Genomic DNA, 25,648 nt, shown 5'->3' on the forward strand with positions numbered 1-25,648 from the left:
CACTTGAGAAGCTGCTTTTATTGACTGACACATCCTCAAACTCAGAGGAAGTCTGTAAGGCCTCCATATGTACCCAGTTTCTTTTATTTGTAATTGTAACTTCTTTTCTCTAGAGGGCAGTATTGCCTCAATGACAGTCAGTGAAACACCATCACCATTTACTTAAATCATGTCAGTCTCATCATAGATGTATGAATCTCAGCCATTATCTTCCTCAAAACCCAGGTGCTATATAAGAGGTGGAAAGAAACTAAATACATTTACTGAAGTACTGCACTCAAGTACTGGTTTGAGGTACTTTACTTGCGAGAAATATTGTGTTGTTTTACTCCACTACATTTATCTGATAACTATTTGCAGATTCGGGTTAACAGTTGTATAATTGTAGGTTAAGATAAGACTTAGTTGATCCCCAGGGGGAATTCACAAGTTAGTAAGTAAAATGAACCCCAGCTTTACAAATTGCAGCAGTGATGTACACATAATGCATTAATGATTACAATCCAGTGATATAATATACATTATTCTGAAATGGGCCATTCTTTTCTGTTACTTCTGGCACTTTAAATATATTTTGGGGCTAACACTTATACTTTTTAAGTAAAAATTTAAATGCCTGACTTTTACTGATTATTTGCATATTTGTAAGGGAATTTGCACCACTAAAGTACAGTACAACTTTGGCAGGTCCTCCATTAATAACTCACTTGTAGAGGGGCCATGTGTGTGTCAAGATCTAATTTTAAGACCTTTATTGTGCTCATTTTAGTGCTTATCAAGAAATGAAGTTGTGTTTAATAAAATTACCCACTGCTACCTGACACCTGGGGCCATGCCAATGTTATTTCATCATACTCTCTGGATGCGTCATAGCATAACAAAGTTGCCATGTGTAACCTGCTGTGTATACTGTACGTTTACAATGCACAGAGCGCTGTACATAGGAGTATTTTAGATGGATAATAATAAGTAGCCTAATGACATTTACATTAAAAAAAAAAACAGAGTAAAAAAGTAGATGTACATTCACTACTGGGAGAATAACATATTCACGACAGAAATGTGCTGACTCCAAGCCTGTGATAAGATATTTTTGATATGATGACTGAACAGGTAAAAAAAAAAAATATAAAAATACTAGCCTACATTATAATCAGTTTTATAAAGCCTGGTGAAGGTTACAGAAAGTCCACCAACAGTCGCAGGGTGGCAGCAGAGCGCTTATTGTGCATTGCTACTCCGCCGGAAATGGGCAGCAGAAGAAGAGCGAACCGTTGGAAAAAAATTCTACAGTACTATCGCCGCGTCAGATGATTAGCTAATAGTAAAAACACTGTCAAACGACGGATAGTTCGCCTCTGTTTTCAGCATTACGATACGGTGTAAGTTGTCAATAATGTATATTGGTCCGTTATTCACACTTTGAAGCCTCTCTCGCAGCGCTGATAATGCTGGAAATGAAACTGCCGATGAAAACGGGCGAGGAAGGAGGCGACGAAACGGCCGAGGACGATTCATTGGATCAGTCAGAGCACCAACGTATTCCCAGGGCTGTATCGCCCTCCTCGGTGTCCGACAGGCTGGAGGAGTCGCTGAGACCTCATTTGTATCCATCCCAGTTGGACAAGGAGACTGTCTTTGAGTGGTTCGGCCTCCATCTAAACCCCGCTAAGCGGATCGAGTTCATGTGCGGGCTCCTACATATGTGCCAACCCCTGGAGCTCCGCTTTTTGGGATCTTATTTGGAAGACCTCGCAAGGAAAGATTACCATGTTTTACGGGACTTTGAGTTTCGGGCAAATAGTCCGAGCGATTTGGGAGTTTTAACTGACGTGATTGACCCGGTGGTTAGGTCCAAACTCCTAGTCTGCCTGTCCCTCCTCGGGTCTGACAGCAGGGAATGTGCTGGAATACTCTTTCGGATACTGAGCCATGTAGACCCGGCCTTGTTCTACAAAAATTATGATTACTCCCTTCTTCCATTCAGGGGTCCTCACCATCACCCGTTCCGTCCGCCGTGTCAGGACGGGAACGTGTACGGGCGGACAGAGCAGACCTGCGGCTTGTCCACTTACGAAACAGCGGCAGGACCTCTGGAACAGTTGGCGTTGCTTTTTACCATGGCCTCTCTACACCCAGCTTTCCATTTCCACCAACGGGAGACGGTCCGAGGGCAGCTTGACAAAATAGAGCTTGCTGTAGAGGAGAGACGTCAAAATCAGCTTAGAATAAACGCCCAGACGACGGTAACTTAATGACTAATAAACCAACATTATACTATTAAACGCTAAGCTAGGTCGACATTTGCTTAACTTCAACTTTTGTTCTTTAGAAGAGAGTTTAAGCATGTTGTATAGGTGGTTATAAGTAAAATGATACGTAAGCATACATGTATAGCTAATTAGATAATAATATTTAACGTTACATGAGGCTGCATATTACAGCATGCTGAGTACTGTGGCAGGAAAGGTCCTTTTCTTAGCATCAGCTGTCGTCCATGCTAACAGAGTTAGCTAACGTATATAAGCTAGCCGGTTAACCTGCCAGCAGCTAAGTGGTTCCAACTAGTGACACCAGCCATGTTAAAATGGTTAACATATTGCTAGGGCTACGTTGCTTTTGTCCCATTATGTTGCTTTCCATTTGTTTGGGCTGTGTATCTACATCCTACTAGATACCGTTATCTTTCTATATGACCTGTAGAGTGAAAGTCATTAACAACTGGCTGCTAACCGGTGCCCCTGTTAAAGCTTTATCCAGACGAAATGCCAAGCGCTGTTCTGATGATATTGTCTAATTATCCAGCAGCCTGCTACTCCAGATTGCCTATCCCAGCTGGTCTGTGCTATAACTGTGCAGCAGCAGGTGTTTGACAAAGTGCTCTTTAACTTGTAGCTGTTTAAGTATTGAGTAGGGAAATTTTTACTCCAGTTGGACAGCTGATTTTTTACCGATTTTCTTCTCTTTTGCGGTAGAAATTTTGTCAGGTAAATTATCTATTGAGGAACTTGGTAAATTGAAGTTAAAATTTGCACCTGTTACTTTTCAAATTCTTTTAAATGCAATGGTAAAATGTAACTCCCAAGGTTATCTGAGATTGAGCTGTTGCCTGCTTTTTACACAGCTGTTTCTCATTTCATCCCTTAATTTGTAGTGTACCATTAGAGCTTTCAATGAAGTAAAAAAAAATAATCAGACAACATAATGAAAGACATGCCTGTGCCCTGGAGCATATGTGTGACTTATATAACAGGGGAAGTCATGCCTTTGATATTTGGATGTCAGATATTTTTCCCCACCTTGCAGTTCAACTGCCTGGTTTAATTCAGTTTGATTTTATTTATATAACACCTAATCATAACATACATTATTTCATGGCACTTTACAGAGTAAGGTCAAGACCTTACAATATTATACAGAAAACCCAGCAGTTATTGTTGTATTGAAGCACTGTCAGACTGGTTTTTACAATGGTAATAATGAAATTGATACTTATGGGTTTATTAATGTTATTAATAATGACAGCAGCAAATATAGAAACATGGTAAGAATTTTCTGTTGATCGAAACATTGTTTCAGCATTGAAAATGAACAGTTGTGAAAAATTAAGTACAACCCATGGGAATTGTTGATTTTTTTTTTCATCATATTTGAACAAGCAAACATTTGATCCTCTTTGAAATGGTGCCAATTAATACAGGTGATCTACTCAAATAAATGACACATTTAGTTGAATATTTCACTATATTTTGTAGTCATTTTCATAATCCAAAAAAGGGATCAGTCACATGGAAAGTCACACCTTTTAGATCCATAAAGGAGGAGTCAGATGTAGCAGATTAGGTACCAGTGATTTCAAAAAGATCTTCAAATTATTTGAAAGAAATCAATCCATTATAAGTAAAATTATTGACAAGTGGTGACATTTTCAAGAGTAGACCATTTGATGCAAAGAGAAGTCACACCAAACCCCAAAATTTCATCACCAGATCTGCTGGTAACTCTTGCAGCTGTTGGTGTCAAAGTGCATGCGTCTACAATCAGAGGGAGATTGCATAAATTTGACCAGCAAGGGAGCCATGTCAGGAAAAAGCCTCTGTTGTCTAAAAAGAACATCAGAGCAAGACTAGTTTGCCAGTGAACATATAGACATAAGCCCAGCCTTTAGGATTAATGTGCCCTGGACAGATGGATAAAAGATGGAGTTGCTTGGCCACAGTAACAGTAGACATGTTTGGTGCAGACCAAAGACATCTTTTCAGGAGAAGAACCTCAGCTGTGAAACATGGTGGCGAAAATGTTACGGTTTAGGGTTGCTTCGCTGCTTCAGGGACTGGGCAGCTTTGATTCATCTATGAGTTCTGCATTATTTCAAAGAGTACGTAAAGATAATGGTAGGCCACTTGTCTGAAAGCTTAACCACAAGGGGACCTTTCAACAGGACAAAGATCAAGCACACTAGCAAATCCACCAAGGAATGGCTCAAAGAGAATAAATGGAGGGTTATAGAATTGCCTAGTGAAAGCCCAGATTTGAATCCCATTGAAATGTTGTGGGAGGATTTGAAACGGGCAGTGCATGCAAAAAAACATCTTCCAACATAAGGAATTTTGCATGGAAGAGTGGTCAAAAATTTCAGCAAGTCAATGTCAGACTGGTTGACAATTATCCAAAACGCCTACAAGAAGTTATTTCAGCTAAAGGGGGCAATACCAGCCTCTGTGGCCAAGGGTGTACTTACTCTTTCCACAGAGGAATATTACATCTATTGATATTTTTGTTTAATAAATTATTGAAAAAGCTCACTTTCATTTTGGCTTTGTTTAAATAAACCTCCTCTATCTTTAGGCACTGTATCAAAGAGGATCAAATGTTTGCTTGTTCAAGTATGTTGAAAAAGTCAACTATAAATGTACACTGTATACATATTAATGGAAAATCACTTCCCTAATCTGAAGTCATGTTAGGAATGCAAATGTAGCTGACCCTCGAGTGTCAAGAGTTTCCCATCAGTACATGAGCAACCCAGTTTACATTAGGCATACGCTCATCAGTTGAGCAATGAGTGGAAATGAATTATCAGTATCTATTATAAATAAGTCTATCGGTAGTCTCGTAGAAAACGTTATTGTAAAACAGGCGATAATTAAAAAGTTAAACGTCACTTAAACTGTTGCTCATGCCTGATAAATCATCGCTGGTAGTTGACTACTAAAGGTAAACCCCACATCCGATGTTTAGCATTGCATAAGTAGCAGTAGAAATGTGAGCTACATTTACCTTTTTCGTTTAATACAATTCAAAGCGGAATTCCATTCCATTTTACCCACCATGTTTTCAGGTTAGGTTTACCACTTCATATGTTAAAAAACAAGACCCGCAGGTGGAGCTGCATGAAAATGTGTCAAATGATGAAGACGTGATGAAAATGAAAAATTTCTGGGTTTGTGGAGTTAGAAAGAAGTGAGCATACCAGACATCTTCAGCCTGCTCCTCATCACTGCTTGAGACTAGCATAACACACCACAGTCTATCTATGATACAGGAGACCAGTGCTAAACCAGAGCAGTTCTCTTGTAATACAGTGAGTGTACCTTTAAACAACACTGAGGGGTTGTCTCTGTTCTAGATGAATCCGTGGGGTTGACATCATTGTGAGTCAGGGCCTGGCCTGGTGAAGATGCACAGCTCTTAATAAAATCACACTTGCCATTTTTAGAGAGATGTTCTGTGTCTGGACTGTGGCACTGTCAAATCTGGTAAAAGACAGACTGTGAATGAGAGGGAGGTCGTGGCATTTCTTTGTGCTTACATAAGGTCTGCTCAGTCCCTTTGGATTGTCAGACAGTTATGCTTTAGTTGCCTTTTTGAAATCCCGCAGGCTGTGTTTACATGAATGGTGTAGCTTGACTGTTATCGTTTTTGCTGTTCCATTTCCTTTGGTATTTGTGTTGTACACACATGGTATATTTGCTGTTGACTTTGAACTGGAGATTAGTGGGTTTTCTTTAGGCTTTTCAATCCTAGTCCCTGTATATACCAGACTACACGATTAGCTACATGATTAGCTAACTATGAAAGCTGTAGTTTCATATTTATATGAAATTATAAATTACTAAGACATCTTGATCTTATGACATATTATAGTTGTGCTATAACTAAACATGAAACGTTGAAGGAACCAGTATGTGGCTGTAACTAACTACATGTTTTTTTGCTTTCTAGGAGCTAACAGGTCAGAAGGGGGATTACCTGCCTCCCCCAGCGCTCGGTTTGGGAGAGTGTACAGCTTCTCATCCTCCCTGCCAGAGCCGACGCTCCAGCCGCTGGGCAGCACAGAGAGAAGGTAAATGGAAACATCGTGTATACTGTACATAAAGATTGTTATTAATGTGATGCTGGTGCAACAGGGCAGCATTTTGATTAGTGGATCCAGTTTGTTCAGCCTCCTTGATTTACTGTCAGCAAGGACAGTGCAAGGGACAAATATCTGTCAGAATAATACATTTCTTCCAGAAAGCAAGGACATTAGTTACTATAGCTAGAATTGTTTTTTGTAAATTTAATTCTTATTTTCCTTTTTTCTGTCATTTGCTTGGCCTTGTAATTTTTTTAAATGCTTTTTATGTTGGTAGTTTTGTACAATGACCTCACATTTTTCTGTATTTCCTTTTTGAATAGTACATGGTGTTGACACATACAAGTTCATAGTAAGCGGTATAATAACCCAGATAATTGTATGGGATTAAGTATTTATATAGGCTTTCTGTAGATGTGTTTGTCAAGTCAATATTTGCCTCGTCTCCAGCAGCTGTGTTACTAAACCTGTCACAGAGTCATAATAGTTCATTTCTGGTCTCTTTTGCTGCAGCGGTGCATATAGAAGGAATTGTGCTCAGGGGCATCTCCCGGACCAGAAAAGACAAGGAATACAACTTTGAGGTACGTAACAACACACACACACACACACACTGCTGTGCTAATATGTGTGGTTTAGGTGTGATTTGGTATTTTTATATATGTAATCTCAAGTACAGTGAGACTGTTTACACATTCATTGTGGTTATGTGTGGTGTTTCCTGTAGCGTAGCTGCGGGACACCACACATGCACACACATACGCGCACACTTTCCGCTCTGTGGCTAACACCTTCCTGCATTGTGCTTTCAGCTTTGGTAGGTAGCCAGTTCACTGCATTCGAAAGATAAAACAAACAGTTAGCTTGATAGTGGAGTGTAACAATAACAGCTTAGTGAAAAACCTTGAAGTATTAAAGATAATGAAATTTTATAGAATAAACTTTCAAACAACCTATCTCAGGGCCACATCAGTGGCTGCCTTTCTATAGGGCAGAGACGCAGGCAGAAAGTGATCATACCACATGGTCTCTTTCAGTCCATAAACCACGTTCAACCCCACACTGCTCAAAAATATAAAAACATACAAGCAGATGAATAGGGTGCAAGTACTACACACTGTCCTGCTACTGCTGATGCCCTATTTAAAAAATGTAAAAAATATTTCATATTAGACAACAGCTCCTGCTGCTGAATCACTATCAGGTCAGAAAACATCATGGACTGAACTATTCACTGTCCACAGCCTTCATATGCTAGTTTGTACGTGAGGTGTCGCTCTGGCATCACTTTCTCCCGTTGGTGTATTGTCCTGGTTATGCCAATGTCAGCTTGGGGATAAGGCCTTTTTTAAAATCTCCAACATGATTTTTGAATCGGTTGAGCAGGATTTTAACAAGGTGGTTGCCCTGTATGTTGTAGCAGCCAAATTAAACTTGACCATGCAGGAAAAGAGCAGGTTCTGCATGTGTGCATATTATTACAGGCATCATTTTGAGTGTGTGGGTTGGCTGTTGTAGGAAAATCTGGGGATTTTTTTCTTTATTTCCTTTATTCCTTCTTTTGCCCCAAATGGCTAATTCCACAGTGAGTGAGTATTCAGTGCTGCATTACAGAAAGAAAAATTCAGTAAGACAGATGGAGAGGAGACACTAACAGTCCTGTTGCGAGCTTTGATAGTCAAGCCAACAGCACTCACAACAGTGATCCACTCTCACTCTCCATCTGTTTATACTGGACACAAATCACTGATGCACACTCACACAGACTCAACACCCACATATTCTCACATGTTCGTACTGCACCCATGGGCTAAATAGATGTGTTGTTTTTATCATGTTGCATAATTAACATACCTTATCTATAGATACGAATATTGTTCAATACCGGGAAGGGCTCCTCCAAAGTCTCTTTTGGAAAAAAAAGGTTGACTGTTAAAAAAAAAAAAAAAAAAAGGCTGTAAAAATCACTTTTCCTTCATGTCTGTGTGTTACCAAGTTGGGATTTCCTCTATAGTTTCCATCTAGTTATTTATTTTAAAAGTATTATGCAGTTTTACTGCGAACACTGATTATCAGTATGAGCCAACAGACAGTTTCCCATATAACTGAGCCCCACAGTATTTAATCTATAGTCTGCCTATTACAATACTTAACTGAATTCCAAGCCCAACTTCATTAAAGCGAACTGAAGTACTTGGCCCAATAAAACCAATCAAGTTGAGCCTCATTTGCCACAAGATAATGTAGCTAGCTGGTATTAAGACAGTAAGTCATCCCCTTAGTTGTTGCATGATAAGTCATAGCTTGCTATTTTTGTGGGTGATACAACACTGAATAAGATGCTCTGCAATAGCATGACTGTCTGACTATTCACACAGTTGATTTTAATACTTCTACTGCAGACATAAAATTCAAATACAGTACTGTTTGAAGTGTTAGCTGCTAAAGGCAAAGTGAAGATGCTTTCAAAAATATAATGACATGACAATTACTGTCATACAAAGTTTAATTAACAGAGAAAACTAAATCAAATCAATATTTAAAACAACAGAGATTCTTATCAGGACACTTACTTGGCAGGCAGGTTGTTCCTAGCCTCTTGGAGAACCTGCCTCTGTTCCTCTGTGGACGTAGTCTGACTCAGTGTCTTCTGTCTCTTCCTGAGATCTCAGACTGACTCGATTTTGTTGAGATCAGGGCTCCCTGGGGGCCGAACATAAACTGGCACAGGCAGCTGTGTGGTGGAGGCTGGTCGGACATAGTGTATCAGTCAATAAAAAGACAGTTTGACTGATGCTTATTGATCTGATAATTTATAATTAGGTTTTTGGTCTGGGACACTAAATAAGCATTGATCAAGTCATCTTTAATGAGCCAATTCTGATCAGTGTCCATTCATAAACTGCTTGGCCTTAAGAAGAGCACAGTGGCACTGTTCCTGTCCTTTGTTAATGGATTCCTATAGCTCATACAGTCACTCATGGCCACAAGTAACAAACAAATCTATTTTATTTACAACCTGGTTGTGTGTGTAGAAGTTAGACTTTTTTACGATGTTTGTTTCGTATAAAGAGAAGAATAGAAAGTGTTAAAATATGAACATTTAACACAAGTAGATGTTGTACAGTCTGAACCATTACATAACTGAAGAACATTTGTTCTTCTTAAACCCATTATATGTCATTTTCTGTCGCTAAGGGTCTCTCAATGAAAACAATAACAAAAGACGGAGTTTGGTGACGTGGGAGTTGTTGTCTCCACCACTATTGCCATCATTGCAGTTAGCTTCTCCCGGTTCGGATTCCTTCATTGTTAATCATTCAGGAGGTTTTTATCAGGAGCCGAATTATCCACAGAGGTCTCCTCATCTCCAAAACAAACAGACCTGGTGATTATAACTGTAAAAGACAATGAATAAAATAGTTTCGCTGTTTTGCGGACACAAGATGTCTCAGAGGGGCTGTGAGTCAAGCTGCAGCTGACAGCAACTTGTTTGTCTGACCTAATGATGACTAAAAAGGTTCATGTAAAAATGGGGCTTAAAACTGGATAAAAAGTCATCTTTGAATCTTCTGGCAGACAAACACAACAAAGGGCATATGAGGCCGTTGACAGACGACCAAACAAAATAGACTGTTTCCTTGATTACAATTACAGATTTCTCTTGGTTTGAAAATTGCTAGAAACATTTATGTTAGTACACAACTCAACAAAATATATAACATAGGTTTAGTCATTTTTACACATTTCAATGCGGCCAAGTTAATGTCATATCTACATGATCATAGAGGGGGATGAAAAGGCAACAATACTATTTTTTTTGTGTGTGTCATTATGTTATTTTTGTTGTTCTCCAAAAATAGATCACTTAAATCAACGTTGTGTAATCTTCTCTGTTTGGGTGTGTGCTTCAATATGTGTGTGTTTACTTTTTACTATGACATTATACCATCATTGCTTCTTGACGTCGCTGTTGTTGGTCTCATTGTCGTCCATGTAGTGATGGAGGTTGTCTACTGCTGTGTTTCAGGTGAAGTGGTCAGACTCTTCTTCTAGCAGTGTGACCAAAACCCATCTGGAACTGGAGAACTTCCTTCTCAAGGTATCCGCTTTTGTTTTAACATATTATTGATTAAGTTATGGTTCTTAATCACAGGAAAAATCACAGTTCCTTTCCAGCCACACCACTCTAAAGGCACGGACATACTTTTCACATCCACAGCTGCAGACAGCTGCAGGCTTTTCTCTGGTCATGGCATCTGGTTCCATTCATACTACAACTGAGGGTCTGCGTCGGTCCGGTGTTCTACACCTGAGCATTTCCCAATCCGCACTCTATTCGGATTGGTGGCAGTAATGCTCCACAACGATGTTTGCCAACCGGTATAAAAAATCAAGAATTAGAAGAAGAGAACAAGAGGAAGGCAAAAATGAAAATATAATGTGCAAATACTCAATCCCATAATGGATCCAGGCACATAATGTGTTCCAGCAAGTTTCCATGGAACTGTCTGAATAATTCAAAGTTTTAATAAACAGGGATGTATTAATGTAAGTAAAATAATGAATCTTAGTTCAGTTCCCGGTCCGGTGTCATGTGAGGTGAAACTTGTTGTGATGAGTGTGTCAGCACCATGGACAGTGTCAGAGACCCATATAGCTTTTTTCACGTAAGATCTTTTGTCACAGTCATAAAATTACAGGTGTAAATAGTAAAATGAACAATGGCTGAATTCCATTTAGCTACTTCAGTTTCAGGGTGCTGGTATTGTGCATGCAGACTCACTGTCAGTGAGACAGCTGAAAACTTCAATAGAACTGAGCAACCATTCATGTGTAAATGTTACAAGACCTGTGATTCCTCTACAATGACAAGTCAAAATATCTACTGTGAAAAAGACAATTTTACTGCCTTATTAAATGATAGAGACTGAACTTTTAATGAAGAATATTTCTGCATATTGTGGAATTATTGCCAAGTAGCAGAGAGTGATGTCAACATTTAAAATGTTCAGGCAGCAAATAACAAGATAAAAGGAGAACACTTACTTGTACAAAAGTAAACACCAGTCAAAAGATTTGTTTCCAGTCTTCACCATTTGAGCTACAGTGTGTAAAACAGTTTAAAAGCTTTATGCACAAACTCCAATGATGTTCAGTCGAGTCTAGAAGACAACTGACACATTCTTCAGCTAAAGCTTCATTCAAGACCACTGAAGCTGAATCCAAAGCTGCACCGCTGCATGTGGTACGACACATTTACACACTTATGACTGTTGTAGCTGTTACCAGGCAGACAATGATAGCTTTAACCTGTTTCTCAGTGAATCTGAGTCTGTTGTTTATCTTCCCTCTTTTCTCTGTGCAGCTTCCTAAGGATCAGTGCACCGAGTCCTTTGAGAAGAGCATCCTGAAACTCCTGAACCAGGGAGACCAGCATGAGAGCAGGGAGGTGGAGAAGAACCTCAGGTACATTACACTGTAGCACAGTAATTTCCCATTACTGATCATAATTACATAATTTGATTACAACCTCATTGTTTCCTTTTGTGAGTCTCAGTTGCCAGTCTTTCTGCTGTGTTGGATATTTTCATGGTTAGATAGAGTTAAAATACATTGAATTTCAGTTCTGGCAGTTACAGAGGGTGGACTTGTCTGGACTCCATGCTGTTGTTTGGTGTTCTCTGGCATTCACACCATGTAACATCACACGAAAACATTACAAACCGCAGCCTTGACCGAGGACAAACCGCTGTCCACACTGTGGTCACTTTCGGGGCTCTTGGGGTCATTTCCTGTATGTAATAAATCTTGAGTACATTCTTATTCCTCACTGTGCCTCAGCTCAGTTAGAAGGCAGCTGACACCCATGCTTTCTGGGCTCAGGAGGCAGTCAGTAGAAACACCCAGAGAAATCCAAATCAGAGCAGTTAACTCCCTACAGGTGTTCAGTAACCACTCATGTGTATGAGCTGTTGTTTGTCACACAACAGAACTTTCTGTAACCGAAGAACGACAGCCTGTGAGTGTTATTAATGCTAATATAACAAAGCAATGCCAAGGAAAACACTGGATGAGAATCAAGAATGAGTTGAGACAACTGTGCCCCTCACCCCCTCTAACACAAGCCAAATTCCCACCCCCCTGCCCCCACTGCAAATTTTCAGCAGTTTGTTTATCTGCTTGTCAACAGATTTTCTACATAAGGGGAAATATCTGTATGTAAGAACCATGACTAAAGATCATTATTTTGAGCCCTAGTCAAAATGTCAAAATTTATTGAATGAGTGCAACATGCATTGAGGTTGATATTAATTTTTTGTCTTACTTCTGGGGAGTAATAATGCTCAAATTTTTGAAACTGCAGTTCCCATAATGCTTTTATGGATGTAACCAGAAAGTATTTTGCCATGGATTCAGGGAGTTAGCTGTGGCTTACAACTTGATTCCTGTTTTTGTTTACAATTTGGCAAATTGGCACTGTTTAAAGTATACCACATTGTCTGTTAGCCTTTCCTGTTTGCACTCTACACATGGACATACAGACAAGTATCAGTGGATAACTTTGATACTGAAGGAAACTTTAAAATGTGAAGATTCTTAGGCAAGTTATAAAGTTATAAAGAGTGTTTTGTTTTCAGTGATTTTGACAGAGTAACGACTCAGAGAAGGAGTGAAATCTTTGGCACAAATTGCAGCAGTTGGATGCTAATGGTTTTGAAGAACCTTCATTTCCTCAGTAAGCGCTGTCTTTCAGCCTCTGCTGCAGCTCCAGCTGCTGACTGTTTCAGTGAATCAAAAGACTAACAAACTTCAACAGATGACTTCCAGTTGTATTCTCCCCTGGGGAGGAACCTCTCACATTGACAAAACCTCTGATCTAGAGATACAGCTTCACTAAGGTTATATGACTATTTATTTTAAATAAATCCAAATGATGCATGCAGCTTTTTACAGTTGCCTCTATAACACAATGTCAGGCACCAGGGATCTTATATTTTGTGGGTGTGTCATAGTTGGATGGCTGAGAAGAGGTCAGGCTGATTTTCAGAGCCAGTTATGCCCTTCTACTCATTCACAGCTTACACACACACACACACACACACACACACACACACACACACACACACAGTGGTGTCCATGGTGCATGAGTCTATGGGTTTCATTTTGTGTGAAGTGAAACTGGAAAATGAAACTTATCTCCCTGAGCTCCAGCCCATGACTCGGCTGCATCACTTTTATTTGCAAGTCTTTACAGATCTTGGCGTTACTGGTGTCAGGACAAAGCCTTTTGTTTTATTATGTTACCTGCAGTATGTTAGTGTAACTACAATATATTGGTATTAGGAGATAACTCTAAAGAGGGTTACAACAGTTTATTTTTTTATTAATGAAGCGCTGATTTGCATGTTCAGGACCAGTGTGTTGATATGGTTTGTAGTAATTTTAAATGGATTCATTTTCTCTTACAGATACTAAAACAAATATATGTAAAAGAAAGTAAAAAATGTAAAAATGTCTTTTCAGGGAGAGGTTCCTGTCTGCTCCACCAGTCTTCAGACAGACCAGAAAAGTCTGCAGCTTCTTCAATTGTGACTCCAGTTACTCTGCTAAACCTTCTTCTTGCAGATGTGAGTATCAGACTAAGAATCACTGTCCATGAAGCTGTTAAGGAATGTGTTTTTCCTTCCCTTATAACATCTGCCCTTTATTCATATATTTTTAGCATATGACATGGTTCCTTTTAAAGTCAGCTTCAGTGATATGATCTCACATGGACACCACACACTTTCAGAATCTACTCTCTGTTCTCTTCTACACTCACTGAATAAATCTACTGTAAAACTGCTGTTTTAATTGTAGTTAAAATAACAAGAATGTTATTGTGGTATTGTGGCATTGTTAAAATCTTACAATAACAGTGTCAGTGTATTTTCTCTGATCTGTTATGTTCTTTAATTACTAATTAGATAGCTCATTATTGAGAAAAATATATTTTCATAGTCAGAACACTCACGGTATTGTTACTAAACCTTTGGCTAGACATGAAACACACGGATGTGGTCTGACTCCAGGTAATTCATACATGATACAGTGGAAAAAAACACCTGGACAGCACAGAGAGCACATAAAAACAGAAAAATGTAGGCATACTCCGTCATGGTTCCATGCATATGGAGGAAAATATGTTTTTATAGTGATGTAGTGGAAAAAATTGTCTTTCTAGTATCAAAGATTTGATAAAGATGAAGCAGTAACCCAGAATGGGTGCCGGCAAGGGGCATAAATCTCCAGCAACAGTTGTCACTGAGATGTGTGACCATAATCCGATTACTGTTGTCAGAAACCAAGTGATTGTTTCTTTATAGGCAACTGCCAGCTGGGAAAGGCCTACCAAGGAGACTGCTCTGACGCCTCCAGTCAGGAGGAAGGTGAGACGAAGTGAAAATCTTTTACAGCCAATTTCCTCTGCGTAGAGTAGTAGTGGCAGGGAGGGAGCGACAAAGAGGACAAAAGAAGCGCACGGGAGCATGTATAATCAGTGAATGAGGCCTGACTGTGTGCACAGACAAAGCAAAGGAACAGCCCAGCAAGTAGAGCTGTAGTCGCAGCTTAAAAGCTAACTGGAGTTTATTTTCGGAGGTCGTTTGGAAAGGCTGAGTGTGTTTCAAATCCTCATATTTCTGGGCTATATTTGCCGGGTCATGTGCTGGACTGAGTTCAGCGCGAGCAGCAGTCCCACAGCCTGGTTCATAGTTTACATCAGAATACATGAATGCTCAGTTAATGCAATGAGATTAATAGAATAGTCATTGCTGATACTGCTAATTAGATAATAAAATTACATTATATTTAGGTTAAAATAAACCTAAATATAACTTGACTTTTTCAAACTAAACAGTGTCATGTCTTAGCTCCCAGCACAGATAAAGGTCAAGTTATGCTTTGTTGCTAAGCTTAGTTTAGCATTAAGACTGAAAGAATGGGGAAGTGCTAGCATTACCCTTTGATAGTAATTAAACCCCCCAACAACAAGTCATTTTAACTGTAAATGTAATCTCCTGTACTAGTCTCTGACTGGCTGCTTTACATGTAAAACACATTGGTGATAAATATCAATACTGTACTGTATTGATAATGTGAACACTTTCCCCCACTGTGCCACTGTCAGAGTAAACGAGCCCCGCAGCAGCTATAACAGTGAACTGATGCTGTGCTGATGGTTACAAACTATTTTATGATATTTGAGTTGCTAGCTTTCCTACTTTACATATTTGTCTCTTTCTTTATGTCTCTTTTAACATAAGAAGTAATAGGAATAATAAGAAAGACGACATGTTTATTTTTCTTAGTCAAATATCTCACTTGAACTGTGGTTTTAACCTAACTTGCTTCATTTTCAGTGGACTTAGGATAGTGGCAGATTGTGGTATAAAGGTTTCATTGGGCTTTGGGGTTTAGCATCAACAGCTGGAATTAAGAGCAGTAATGATACTAATATGACAGCGGTTCTACATCGTCAAATATCTGCTCTGGTCTATATTTTAAAATTGTGATACCGAGCAGATTTTTTTCCTTGTCATAGCGGGAAAACATCTACAAAAAGCATTTTACATCTTGTTTCTTGATTATTGATGAAAAGTAGTTGTAATGATGTTTTATTGATCTTTCTCTCAGATGTAGAGTCGTATGTTCAGGGACACAAGAAGAAGCATGGGACCAAGAGTCCATGTCAAGGGTGAGTAGACACTCTATGATCTGTGCCTCTGACATCACTGCAGCAAATAATGTAATCATAATAATACTACTGTATCATTATAATACAAAACAACAGCTAATCAAAAGGAATACAGTTCAGTAATAGCAGTGAAACATGCTGAGACTACATTATTATTGACCTTTTTATGATCTAATACACATTTGAGAGGACAACACTTACATTCCTCTCCGTCAGTCTCTCTAGTGCCAAAGTCTCCCAGGGGGACGGGCGGAGAGGGGGCCACGCTGCAGAGGCCAATGGTCCGGCAGAGAGGAGGAAGAAGAGCGGCACACTGAGAAGCAGTCAGGAGGCCGAGCAGGTGAAGGTAGAGGCCTCCTTTGTTCAATCCTCTGAGGAGAATCCACTGGGACATGTAATGTTTCCGGTGTAACTGTTCTATGGCTCTGAACCTTCCTTATTAACGAGAGAGAGTAGCCTTATTAAAAAACAATGATTCTTGTGTTGATGAGTCTATCTGAAGTAAGAGGTCGGCGGTGGTGCGAATGTTTTCAGATCATTTTAAATGATTGATTGTGAGGAAAAAAAAAAAAACAGCTCCCTACTAAAAATTAAGAAACACATTTTAGCTTTTCTTTGAGGGTTGAAGGTTGACTGTTCCTGAGTGGTTTGGGTTGGAGGTCTTGCTGGGTTAAGATGTTTTACTTTTCTCACCTGTAACAGCAGCAGAGGTATTTACCAGTGTAGGTTTGATGATTAACTCAACTGTACAGTTCAGAACCACAGTTCACAGCTAGGGACAGTTCCATGAACACTAGTTAATCATTACAGCTTGTAGTTACACAAAGGCTACTCCTCTGTACCTGTGTGTGTGTGTGTGTGTGTGTGTGTGTGTGTGTGTGTGTGTGTGTGTGTGTGTGTGTGTGTGTGTGTGAGAGAGAGAGTGGATGTGTTACACACTGCCACGTGAATGGGAGTACTCACCGCTAATCTCACTGATATAGGTCAAGACTAACTGTATGTGTGACTGGGGGAGAGACACACTGCTGCTGACAAAGCACCCCCCCCCCCCCCCCCCCCCCCCCCCCCCCAATAGAGGCTTAACACATAGTAAATGTGAACCTTTCTGCTGCACAGTGCTGTCCAAATTCTTGTGATTGCAACAATTATTACTAAGAATATTCAAATGTCAGTTATCTTTTATGAGTTTAGTTTTATGATTTCTTTTTTTCCCCATAGATCATGAATTATTTAACTAAATTCTACAAGCATTGGTACATAACGAAGATAACAAACATATATCACATCAAGGAGGAAGTCTTCCCTCCTAACATTTAATGCTCTCCTTTGGTACATTTGGATAAAAATAACTGCAAATGATATACTTACAAAGAGTAGTATAGGTTTTGATTGTCCATTTATGTCGGTAAAAACTTAATATGAAAAAATGTGGCTGTACTATTTTTGCACCATTGTTTTCCCTTTTGTGTGAAACAAAGCTTGGTGTCTGTCTTTTGCTGTTGTGGTAATTTAGATACTTTGTAGTGACTTTGTGATGCTACAATTTCCTAATTAGTGGTTAACTTTTGACCACACATTATTCAGAGGTACTAAGCAAACAAAATTACCATAAATAAATTCTTTGAAAATTGAAATCTGTTGTAAATGTTTTGGAAGAAACCTAAAGCTGCTCTGAAATGTTCTGACTCATTCTCTTCCTCACAGCTCCAGGAGGCTGAGAAGAGAAGCCACACAGTCACTAAAACCAAGAGCAGAGTCCTGCCCACAGACAGGTAGGTCAGCCGCAGCTTATCAGAGTTTAATGACGGTGTTCAGGTAACTTTGCAGGTATCGATGCTGCAGTGTGACACGGTTGAGTCAAATATAAATAAAGCTAAAATAAAAATGATGCATTGAGAGAAAGTCACATGAAAGCCATTAGCAGTGGTTCTTTTTATACATCTTTGTGTTTCAAAAACATTTGATCAAATCAAATGTGTGATCTGTATGGTCACATGATGGTGTATTATCACTGATATTAAAGCTACTTATTTCACTGCACTGCTCAAAGGTCTTCTGCTCATCACACATCACATTTACATCTTTTGTTACTGAATTTCTCTGCTGACATGACTTTGTCCCTTTGTCCTCCATCTCTGCCTCCTTTCAGGGACAAGGGGAAGGGAAAAGGAGCTGCCTTTGTGACCAATGGTAGTTTGGTGCCAGCTCTGTCACCTCAGAGGAAAGGTGAGTGTCTGGGTGACTGGTTGTAACAGACCAACAGAGGGAAGGGACATGTAGTTCTAGATAAATTGTGAATGTGTGACACAGATATGAAACTATGACACGAGGGAGGGAAAGACACTGTGAGGTAAAAGAGACGGGATCGTGCTGCTGTTCTAAAAACAACAGGAAGTTAGGCCACTGATTCGACTGAATATTAATTGCACCCCTGCTCACAACCCAGTCAAAACAGAACACAGATACAACCCACATATTTTTAGATTGAGTGTAACTTAGACTTTCCAGGGGGGTATGTCATTATGTCCATCACAAATAAAGGTTCATAAATCCTCTTTAGTTAAGTTTTCTTCATTGTCAGAATACAATGCAAACAGGAAGTGCCCCTATTACAAACAGGAAACGCTAAAAGCTAATTCAGCATACTTTTAATGGTGCACAAGCCTAAAAAATTAGGGCTCAATATGAAGGAAAAAAAAAAGAAATGGGGCTCAAACGTGTTGATGTTAATTTAGCAAATAGTGAGACAAAGAATAATAACAGAGTGACAAAATCTGAATTTCATCTGCAGATGGAGGTTCTGGTCCAGATACTTTTGGTGAAACATCATCAGAAAGCTACAGTTCTCCATCCAGCCCTCAACACAGAGGACCAGAGAGCCTGGATAGTGAGGATGACAACAACAAAGGTAAAATACACAAACACACTATGTATAAAATACACTTGTTTTTCTAATGGGGGATGTAGCTGTGTTGTGGCCTCTCTCGCAACATGAATCTGTTCTGACCTGATGTTGTGTCTCTGTTAGATACAGACAGCCACTCTGATGATTCCAGTAAAGGTCCTGGCCCTGACGTCTTCTTCACACACCAGACTAATCCAGCTGTGGTCAGGAACGTCTCCTCTGTCCATCCTCTGTCTTCCAACAACCACCGGGCTCAGATGGAGCCCCTCTGCCCAGACCCAAGCGCAGAGTTCCCCCCTCTCCCCTACATGCATTCTCTGCCCTACGTTCTCCCCAACGGCGCCACCGACTCTCCACTTCCACTGGTCCCTCCTCCCAGCCAAAGCATCATCCCTGATGGGAAGCCCTCATCTGGGACTCTGATGATGCAGATGCCCCTAGTGCCTCCTCCAGCCATCCCAGGCCCTGGAATTGTGGGAGACCCAGAGAAGAGGGACATGCTCCCGACATTTGGGATTTCACCCATTGGCCTCCACCCTCCAGGAAGTCTTGCTGTGCAGCCTCTGGTTCAGAGGTTCAAAACAGTTCTGTCTCACAGCCAGGGCGGCCCTGACGGAGCCTCAGGAAGTGGTTCTACTCCTGCTGTCCCACAGGCTTCACACCAGGCCCCTGTAAGAGCCATCAGTGTCATGACTCCTGGCCCCACATCCTTCTCTTCTCCTCTTCAGCAGTCTCTTCCCTGCCAAGACCCGGCCAGTGTCAGCTCAGGTCTGGCCTCCTCTCTGCCGCATGTAGAGACTTCACATCCCAAGCACCCAGGCTTAACCTTACCGTCTGGCCTGCCTTCCCCCTACACCCTGCCCCCTGCACCCACATCTATCATGCCTACTGTAGGAGCACCTGCTGCCGCTGGAATCGCTCCATCTACTGGACATGTACAAGCAGCTGTTCCTCCAGCTGTGCCCACCCACACCCCTGGACCTGCCCCTAGCCCCAGCCCAGCACTTACTCACAGCACGGCACACAGTGACTGTACATCCTACAGCAATAGCGGCACTACCACAGGAAGTGCCCCTGTTGCCCCTGGCAACCCTATTACTCTTCAGCAAACCCAGCAGCAACAAGTGGCTCCCCAGCAGCCAACACCTCAGCAACAGCAGCAGCAGCAGCAGCAACCAATGGGCTGTGGGACGTGTGGCTGTCACAACAACTGTGGCGGGCGAGGCAGCAACAGTGTCAGCGGAGCCTCCAGCTGCCAAGCACCTTTATTCTTCCCCACCCACCAGATGGCAGCAGCAGCAGCACGGCAGGTGTTCAGCGTTCCTCCACCTCTCTTCCAGCTAACAAGCCTGTGCAGCAACAGCTACCTCACCCAGCCTCAGCCTCCTCACCAGGCTAATGGTGCCGCCACGCTGCCCACCTTCTTCACCGCTGCCCCACCACCTGCACACCCATCCCCCTACGGCCCTCTCCACACTCACTCTCACAGCCATGCAGACGTGCCATCACACATGCTGGGCACCCAGGCGGCGGCAGTGGCGGTCGCCGCAGCCGCAAACTACAACCTGCAGCAGCAGATGGCGCCGGCAGCATCGTTCTGTCAGCGCGTCTACCAGCACGTGTACCCAAATCCTCTGGGGATGCTGCCTGCTGCGACACTGGGGGGAGGTGGAGTCAATAAGAAGAACGGCAATGTGTCCTGTTATAACTGTGGTGTCAGTGGCCACTACGCTCAGGACTGCAACCAGCCCTCCATAGACTCCACACAGCAAGGTAAAGCAGCTACAAGGTACAGGGAGAAACAGAGGACCCTTTAGTTTTCCCTTCCCAGAATCCTCAGCAGTCATCAGAGTCCAGCATTCAGCCTAGACCATGAGAAGTTAGGGTAAATTTTGAGTTGTTCCACCTGTACCACTGAAACATTCACTGTACCAAATAGCATCAGTGTGAGGCCTGAAAAGCCAAGTCTCGGTTCAGACTGTGAGTGTTCTTACGCGGAATAAATCCTGGAGAAGAGAAGCTATAGCAAAAAGCCGACGAGTTCGTCACACATAGATAGAGATCAAAGACGGTGTTTTTGTTTTGACTACATCTCTGACTGATTAGCCAGTGAGAGAAGTTCGTATCAGCTCCTGGTTTGTGTGTTTATAGACACACAGCAAGAGAAACTTACCTCAACAATCTACAGACAACAAGCAGTAGGTGGAACCACAGCTGTAGAGTTCCTGTGTTTTAGGATGCAGTCATACATGTGACACCGTTTCACCATTTTAATGTGAAACTGGCTGTCAATTGTCAATTGACAAACTAAAACACAGACCAGCTCGCTCACTCATGATTAACAGGCTGAAGATTATCCAGAGGGGGGAGCTGTTAAGTCACTGTCAGACCAGTTCTACACTGCTCAACTTCGCCACCTTTCCTGTAGAAGATAGTGAAATCTGCAGGTTTAAACTGATGAAAAATGAAGATCTGAAACTACTTTTTCAAAACAGTGAACATTGTGTCATGCCATGAAAAACAACTATGGCAACATTGATAATAGGTCTGATGTTCCATGTGAAGTCTGACTTTCATAGTGACTGCCAGTTCATTCAACTCATTCAAAGAAAGTCTTTGGCTTTTCTTGAAAAATATGCAAAAACCTAAAATATACAGGAACAAAAACACACAAGGTTTAGACTGAGAGAAAAGCAAGATATATCCCCACTGACCTTATATAATGTTCAGATTATCATTTCCTCAACTGATTGTGTATCCTCTGTGTGTGTGGATACATCTGTGTGTGTCCATGTGGTTGCTTGTGTGTTGGTGATTCATTGCAGGTGGCTTCCGGTTGAAGTACGCAGCCTCTCACATTTCAGAAGCGTTTGACAATGCCGACTGAAGAAGAACAAGAAGAAGAAGAAGAAAGGATGAAGAGTTCCTCTGGTGTCGTCTCCACAGTGAAGGTCCTGTTCTCCCCCAGGCGATGTGTGTGAGCGGTGCACTAAAGCTTCTGTGTACTTCAGGAAAAAAAAAAGAAAAATTTCAAAAAGAAAGAGTGACCTGCCAAGGGCTCAGTGGACAAAGCCTAAGTACTTGTGCCTGAGAAAATCCTGCTCTGTGGAGGTGATACACTGTCTCACGCACACCAACGGTCCATGTGACTCCCGGTCCCTTCCCTTTCAGTTTGTTTTTGATATTTTTGCACTGAGGGTTGGAAACAATTAACTTATTACTTAATTATTAGGAAGTTGACAGATATTTTGGGGAAATTTTTGTTTTGTTTTTACATGAAAGTGGAGAATAGTCTCGACTGAAAAAGGTTCTTATTTCACTTATTTCTAAAACAGCGTATTTATGTGTTTTCCCCCTTATTAGTTTACCTGGGGTTTTACTGCCTGACAGAATTGTATAGCAGTGTTCAAAGATTTAAACAAGAATCAAATCATAACATAAGCAAGAGGGGATTTTATTTTTGTTTTAATTTTCAAATTTGCTGTAAGTTTTTTGAATGTACACCTTCTCATTTAAGGAATCTGACTGTATCAAAATGTATGGATCTCATGCATTTTTGCCACTTGATATATGTTTGGTTAGAAAGTAAGTGCTGCTTTGTATTTTATTTTAAATGTTTTACTTGGTGAAATGCACTATAGTGAAGCAGGAACTTAAGTGCACTAAAACAGTCCTCACCACAACCAAGTTCATGTTAAGGATCTTGTTATTTTCTCGATCAAAATCAGAACGAAATAGCAAACTAATCAGCAAACACTGCATTTTGACTGTTTTAGTCTACTTTAGTATTACAGGTGTGAAATAGTTCTTATGGCTAACGTTTTACAGCGAGATCTCTGTGTTCTAAATGAAAAATTACAGATAGTGTAGAAGTACAAGAAGAAGAAAATCAGTCTTTCCTGATCACAGTTGAGTGAACCAACAACAGTCAGCCCACTTCTCTATCATTCATCTACCTGGCAGCCCCCCAACTCATTCAGTCTGAAGCTGGGCTAAGATTCCCACTTTCACCCACAGAAAATACAAACATCTATTGGGCAGATTCATGCTGTCCAGAAGAGAAGGCTATTCTGGTTTGGACACTTATAAGCTAAAGACAGGACGTAAAGTTTTTAACCACTACTGGGAGGACTCTAAAGGCCTCAGTTTGCTTCAACACAAGAGTGTGTGTCCAGGCAAAAGCGTGTTAAACCCATTCTGATTGGCTCTGTTGTCACAGCCTCCTCCGGCGTCACAATGCCACCCCGATCTCTCTCCAAGAATAATGTCTTTTGCATGTCTGCGTTGGCCCTAAATTCGAATTGATTATTGTCTCTATCCCTTCAGTTTATTTGAGTCTTAGTTGTATAAGTCAAATCACAACAGCTGTACAGCTGTGTCAGTCTCATCCACGCTTGATGCCATTTTTCTGTCACTATTTTTATGGATGTAGCGAGGTAGGTAGCTTGCTCTGTTGGAAGATGTTCCCATTCATAAAGCAAGACTGTAACGTTTGCTGAATTGTGGCCTCGAGTGATTTGACAGGATGTTAAATGTTGGAGAATAGTAGAGTCATAAAATCAGTGAACTTCACAGTTTTAACCACAGCGAGAGACTATAGTGACACTTTAAGAACACTACAGTTTGGTATTGTTGGGTGCAGCCTCTTGGGGTCTCTACAGAGGATTAAGACTGTCAAGCTTATATTTTTATACAATTTTGAATGTAGTACAAATATTTCAGCTGTTGCCTTCGTGAGCGTATGAGATGGAGCAGTAGGGCCAGCTTTAAACAATTTAGTCAAGGGTTGTCGTTTATAGTCTGATAATCATCCTGAATTTTCCTTTTGTTTCCACTTGACAGACAGACTGACATTAAGAAGAGAATTTAAAGCAAGTTTCATTTTTATCTCACAGTTGCATTTAATTTTAAATAGTTAACAGGTAACTGATTCCATTTTAAGCCTATATAACACTGCACACTAAGGAAGGCAAAATCTGACATTTCTGTACTTGTTAACTGAATTAAAAAAAAATGTGAAAGATCTATAGTTTTTATTGCTGAACCAATATTTGTTCATTAACATTTTCTGAGGGTTTTCCTAAAGCTATTGTTTTTAAATAATGAATGGGAGGCAGTGTGTGAGAATATGGAGGCCCGAAGTGTTCAATAGTATATAAATGAATAAAAAAAAGTGAGTGAAATAATTTACAAAAACTATTAAAACTTAATTCCTTGTTATGACGTGTTATTTTTATTCATTTCATTTTTACATTAATTTCAAAATGTCCGTTATTCACATTGAACTAACCTCTCCTTTTATTTATTTAGCTAGACAAGCCTGCACAAGCTAATTAGCTAGGCAGGGTTGTGAGCTTGGTTTATTATGAGAAACAGACCAGCCTACCTAATTAGTCACCTGATTAAAGTTATTTATTTGTATTTATTTAATATCGAACACTTTTGGCCTCTGTAATAGAAAGTGTCCATAAGGTATTAAAAGTTCTCATTACAAAATAACGGCAAGATGACATTGAACATCTCATAGCCTGTTGATAGTGAAGTGTGTACTGTATGAGTCCATCTGAAGATCACAAAAATGTTGGATTTTTTATTTTTTGTGTAACTAATACTTTTTCTAAGCAGCCATTTTTTCTCAGTGATGCTCTCAAGTGTTTAAAGTTACTATAGTTTTTTCTAATTAAGTGTGTGTGAGACTCTGCTCTTCAGTTGTTTCAAGCCGTTGTGGACGTTCTGCTTGTTTTAGTGTTTTTGCTCAAACTGCTGTCAGTGCATGAGGTAAATATTCATCTACGCATACACAGCTGTTTGTCCCGAATGCTTAAAGTGACTGCCAGGAGATTCCAGTGGTGGCGACCATGACATATTTAATGTAAATCTGTAAAGGATGATCACCATCAGACACACTGCTGTTAGATGAGACTGTCTCCAGTTTCACTTTAAAGATTATTTATGTCCCAAACTGTTTCCCAGATATTCTTCCTTTCGTTCAAGACTTGAAGTGGATCAGAAGATCCTTCTGAGTTCTGGATCCAGAGATCATGAGCAGTGACCTGATGTGGACCAGTCAGACTGTTGTGTGGATGAAGAGTGAAGTCCAGTGTATATACTGAGGATGCACCAAGCAACCCAAGTGTAGTTTTGTCGACCTTGATGGTTTAAAAAATAAATGCTGTACTGTACATTTGCAAGGGGTCACTCTGCTGCCACCCTCGGTTGTAATGTTTACTCTACTCTTTGATATCTCTGTACTGGAAAGGTCAAATATATTTCTAGAGCGGGATTTTATGCAAACTGTTGATCTGTTTTTTTCCTGTGATTAAAAGCAATAAATATAAAAACAGAAAGTGAATTTTTCCTGACTCATTTTACATTCATTGTTGGACTGTTTCACAGGGATGAGCAGAATGAGTAACGTTCTCTTTTGGAAAATTTTGACTTATTAACCTTTAAGACGAATGTAATGATTTTTCTCAAAAACAAAACATGAATAATTTAGGTTTTAGTTGAACAGTCTGCACTGACAGGCAGTTATGAGGATATTTAACAAAACTTAAAGCAGACATATTAACTGTGATTAATTACATACCTGGAGTATTAAATTACTTGCAGCCTGAAAGCTACAAAAAGAGAATGAATCCCAGAC

The 25,648-nt window shown here is 40.4% G+C and overlaps 1 protein-coding gene across 2 annotated transcripts; it reads left to right on the plus strand.

Moving 5' to 3' along the window:
* Window positions 1-25,354, plus strand: zcchc2 (zinc finger, CCHC domain containing 2). Of its 2 annotated transcripts, none has more exons than XM_056364370.1 (14): window positions 1-2,246; window positions 6,226-6,346; window positions 6,872-6,942; window positions 10,389-10,460; window positions 11,727-11,827; window positions 13,886-13,989; window positions 14,728-14,790; window positions 16,037-16,097; window positions 16,314-16,437; window positions 17,802-17,869; window positions 18,247-18,323; window positions 18,889-19,005; window positions 19,126-20,775; window positions 21,828-25,354. In XM_056364370.1, exons 1-14 carry the CDS (start codon window positions 1,449-1,451, stop codon window positions 21,887-21,889), a joined length of 3,489 nt encoding a protein of 1,162 aa, XP_056220345.1. In that variant the 5' UTR covers window positions 1-1,448; the 3' UTR covers window positions 21,890-25,354. The 2 variants fall into 2 exon arrangements, with proteins under 2 accessions (XP_056220345.1, XP_056220344.1); XM_056364369.1 differs by having other exon boundaries at window positions 5-2,246; window positions 16,314-16,443.
* Window positions 25,355-25,648: the final 294 nt, after the last annotated feature.

The sequence above is a fragment of the Seriola aureovittata genome, chromosome 20 (assembly GCF_021018895.1).
Source record: "Seriola aureovittata isolate HTS-2021-v1 ecotype China chromosome 20, ASM2101889v1, whole genome shotgun sequence".
NCBI classification, from domain to species: domain Eukaryota; kingdom Metazoa; phylum Chordata; class Actinopteri; order Carangiformes; family Carangidae; genus Seriola; species Seriola aureovittata.

Coding starts and splice junctions, on each gene's coding strand:
- zcchc2 (XM_056364369.1), top strand. CDS start 1,449: ATGCTGGAAATGAAACTGCCGATGAAAACGGGCGAGGAAGGAGGCGAC. Junction 6,943..10,388: donor ACAAGGAATACAACTTTGAG/GTACGTAACAAC, acceptor GCTGTGTTTCAG/GTGAAGTGGTCAGACTCTTC. Junction 13,990..14,727: donor TAAACCTTCTTCTTGCAGAT/GTGAGTATCAGA, acceptor GTTTCTTTATAG/GCAACTGCCAGCTGGGAAAG.